This window comes from Perkinsus marinus, assembly GCF_000006405.1.
Source record: "Perkinsus marinus ATCC 50983 genomic scaffold scf_1104296960390, whole genome shotgun sequence".
In the NCBI taxonomy this organism is placed as follows: domain Eukaryota; phylum Perkinsozoa; order Perkinsida; family Perkinsidae; genus Perkinsus; species Perkinsus marinus.
The window spans coordinates 91,138-95,241 of record NW_003206170.1 but is presented as its reverse complement, the minus strand read 5'-3'; the positions used below and the strand labels follow the sequence as shown (position 1 = coordinate 95,241).

Genomic DNA, 4,104 nt, shown 5'->3' with positions numbered 1-4,104 from the left:
ATGTAATCGTAGTCGTTGATGTAGTCGTAGTCGTTGTTGTAGTAGTCGTTGTTGTAGTAGTGGTCGTCGTTGTAGTTGTCGTCGTTGTTGTAGTAGTCGTGGTCGTCGTCGTTGTAGTAGTCGTCGTTGTAGTAGTCGTCGTTGTAGTAGTCGTTGTTGTAGTTGTAGTAATCGTTGTTGTAGTCGTAGTCGTAGTCGTTGATGTAGTAGTATTAGTAGTAGTAGTAGTAGTAGTAGTAGTAGTAGTAGTAGTAGTAGTAGTAGTAGTAGTAGTAGTCGTTGTTGTTGTTGTTGTAGTGCTCGTAGCTGTAGAGGCCTCAGTTGTAGTACTCGTAGTTGTAGAGGCCTTTGTCGTACTGCTCGTGGTTGTAGAGGCCTTAGTCGTAGTGCTCGTGGTTGTAGAAACCTGGGCCGTAGTGCTCGTGGTTGTAGAAACCTGGGTCGTACTGCTCGTGGTTGTAGAAACCTGGGTCGTAGTGCTCGTAGTTGTAGAGGCCTGGGTCGTAGTGCTCGTAGTTGTAGAGGCCTGGGTCGTAGTGCTCGTAGTTGTAGAGGCCTGGGTCGTAGTGCTCGTAGTTGTAGAGGCCTGGGTCGTAGTGCTCGTAGTTGTAGAGGCCTGGGTCGTAGTGCTCGTAGTTGTAGAGGCCGTAGTCGTAGTGGTCGTAGTTGTAGAGGCCTCAGTCGTAGTTCTCGTAGTTGTAGAGGCCGTAGTCGTAGTGGTAGTAGTTGTAGAGATCTGGGTCGTAGTGCTCGTGGTTGTAGAGGCCTTAGTCGTAGTGGTCGTAGTTGTAGAGGCCTCAGTCGTAGTGGTCGTAGTTGTAGAGGCCGTAGTCGTAGTGGTAGTAGTTGTAGAGGCCGTAGTCGTAGTGCTCGTGGTTGTAGAGGCCTTAGTCGTAGTGCTCCCAGTAGTGGAGGTCGAGGACGTAGTGCTTGAAATCAAAGCCGGAGAGGTGACAGTTGTAGATGATCCAGTTGTGGTCGTCGAAGAGCTCATCTCACTGAGCCCACGAGTCGAATCAGAAGCCAACATACGTTGATGATCAATGTAATCCTTGCTACTAGTATCTACTTTACTTTCATAATCTTGTCTAATAGTATCTAAGTTGATAGCCGAGACCCCACGCACGGTTCCCATGTTATTGGGATCTGATGAGGAAATAGAGAAGTCACAATTGTTATAAGTAGGCCCGGAGTCCTTACGCGCAACTTGATCCACCCCATAGGTCTTCTCGGCTCCACACGTCAGAGAGACCAGAGAGAAAACAGACAACACGGTATAAGCGTGGGCAACCATCATAGGAGAAGTTGGGACTGGGGAACTGAAGGACAGAACACTCGGCTAGGAAGCTCATCGATTAGACTGATTCTAGAGAGATAAGTATTATCCAAATGTGATGAGAGAGAACACGGTGCGAGCGCAACACATTGAAACGACTGGAGATATCGGGCCAAGCGTATGCGTGCCAAGATTTTGTGATACTCTCCTCCGTGCGGAATGGGCGGCAGGTAGCAGCTCGCTTGGACTTCATAATCCCTACTTCACTATGGAGAATTCTCTGGTCCGCAACCTGAGGACCACAGATGCTATCCTGCTGTCCAGACCGCTCGGAATCCAAAGGTCTCAGTGGTCATCGGCTGGGACTCCTACAAATAAGACGAGGACGATCCGCTGGGTCGTCACAATTACTCCTATCATACGAGACTATCGCACGGCGTGCGACGCGCGCATATCGGTACTGCTCCGATCACTGCGATAATCACAGTGGTCGGAGCAATACCTGGGGTAGATCTAGGAGATACAGCTGACAGGCTGCTCACCCTAAAATTTGGGGCCCAAATTTAATTGTGTGAACTGATGCAAAGGAGAAGTGGAGGTTCTTGCCTACCACCCATGGAATGAGCAGCTCAACTTGAGCAAGGTTCGATTCGGTAAGCAATCAGATTGTCACAACCTACAATTAACGGGCATATCGACACAGGACCTTAAACTCCCGCATTGCAGCTGAGCGCCTAGTATTCCATGGCCAAACGAATCGGGCTGAGACCATCAGTGGCGCTGCACTACCAATTTATTAACAACACAACGACGCTCAATAAATAAGGATTTTGGCATCGCAAGTGGGACTTGCTATCAAGAGGCAAAATTGCATGAGCTGAAGATCAAGTCATCGTGCGACTATATTTGTAAGAAGACTCTCCTTGCGAGAGTCGGGACTCGGACACCTTTGGACGTTATGACCAACCTTCATAAGCTTGGATTTCCTTGCGTCACCCTGACTTAGCTGTGCAGGTATCCGCAAGACAGTCGTTCGCCGTCGACCGTTCGGACCTGTGAGAGACTGCAAATCCTAAACGCAGCCTCGAAAAGCTGCAAGTACTATTATTAATATTCATGAGCCACGGTTCGAACGGTCATGATCTTGATTATAATGTTCCCCATCATAAAAAGGAGTCTCGCCATCCGCGACCCGCATTAATAACAAAGACTGCCGAAGCGAATGGAGACCAGTTAGAGTGGTAGCCAAGCTATCTATTGATGAAGTGAAATAACACCACGAATTCTTATGGTCGGTGTTGGAATATATGTTTGCTTCCCTCAGCTGATCCCAGGACTGAGTCAGGAGTTTCTTCACTTATTATAGGCGTTTGTATACGAATTAGGGTAGGAATGTAAGGTAATTTCCCGAATTTTCTTCAATAATTTTATATCGTCGGCCACACATTTAATTGACTATGTGGATATTTCCTCCACACTGCTTATGATACATGCCTCACCGTGAGGCCCTCACGATGGGGTCCAAACTACTCTTTTTTCACTAGGGTAGCAATTTTTGAGGAGAACACTTTCAATTCGCATTCAACTCCTTTGGTTCGGAAGTCAAGGAAATCGATGAAAAGGAATGTTCCATCGGCTCCGTTCTCGGCCACTAGCCAGAAAACCTGTCGAATTGAGCGGACTGCTCATCAGTCTAACGACGACAAACTTCCAACCCTCAACTCTAGTCACTCGAGAGCTCACCACGCTGTGGAACGGTCGGATAGATCAAAGTCAGGTAACTTGACAAGTATTACTTGTGGGACCCGGAGGTAATAGTCTTTACTCCTTAGCGGCATTTCAAACGCTCCAAAAATTTGAAAGCGATCGACAAGGTACTTCACATAATCGGCACCTGAGGCACTTGTACCCTCGCGGGCAGATCCTCTGCCGTATAACCCAACGAACTACCGGCAACTGTCCCCTCAACCACTCGGCCAAGGGTCTCCCATATAAACTGAGCAGATGCTTCTTAGATTTACCCACTTCTAGAAACTTTACCATCCAGAAACTGGAGCTGCGACACGTTGTCGATACTACGGGCCTCTACCAAAAGATCTATTAGGTCTCACCTCACGATGCTGCAGTAACTGCAGTGCAGTTGTTGTTGTTGTTGTTGTTGGTGGTGGTGGTGGTGGTTGAAAGTCCGATGCCAGCCGCTTAATCAGACTATAACAAACCGTATAATCGCAAGGCTATTAGATGAAGCTTTGAGTACCGAGCATTGCTCGGTACTCGAAGCTCGGCGAGCAACTAAATCAACCGCTCGCCTTAGTACTACTAAGCTAGTAGATCTGGCAGCCTCGATCTACCGGCAGGCCGACGATAAGATGACCAACTTGTCCCGAGAAACCGAGTACTGGTCAATTGTTTCTAGAGCATTATGCCATAGGGGTCGAGAGCTTGTATTGGGGCAGACAACTAGTTCGTGGTAGCCGTCTTCAGCGATCCCACATGTGGGACAAAGGCGCGAGTTGTCGATACCAATCCTGTGAGTCACAGGCTGTGACGGTAAACAAAGAGGCATCTGCACCGGCTGAGAATGATCTTGCCAATAGGAGATAGTAATCTTGAATTGTCACGAACCAGGGTCTTTTGGCGGCGAGAACCGTGACACGGTGCTGGCCGAAAGGCTTCCTTCAGACAGACACTGTCTGAATTGTTGAGGGCAACGAAGACAGCGCCGGCTGAACTGTCACTCTTGAGGAGAGAATCATCCGTATAGATATGATGATGTGATGGACTTCGGCAGTTCCTAACTTCATAGCTCTCTAGCGGCCAACAGACAA

The 4,104-nt window shown here is 48.3% G+C and overlaps 1 protein-coding gene across 1 annotated transcript; it reads right to left on the bottom strand.

The window, feature by feature from the left end:
- Positions 1-377: 377 nt before the first annotated feature.
- Pmar_PMAR013375 (hypothetical protein) lies at positions 378-1,294 on the bottom strand (the record flags this gene model as incomplete). The annotated part of the gene is made up of 3 exons (XM_002772813.1): positions 378-616; positions 1,075-1,146; positions 1,201-1,294. The coding sequence occupies 3 exons, from the start codon at positions 1,292-1,294 to the stop codon at positions 378-380; spliced, it is 405 nt and encodes a 134-aa protein (XP_002772859.1).
- Between the last annotated feature and the right edge of the window lie 2,810 nt (positions 1,295-4,104).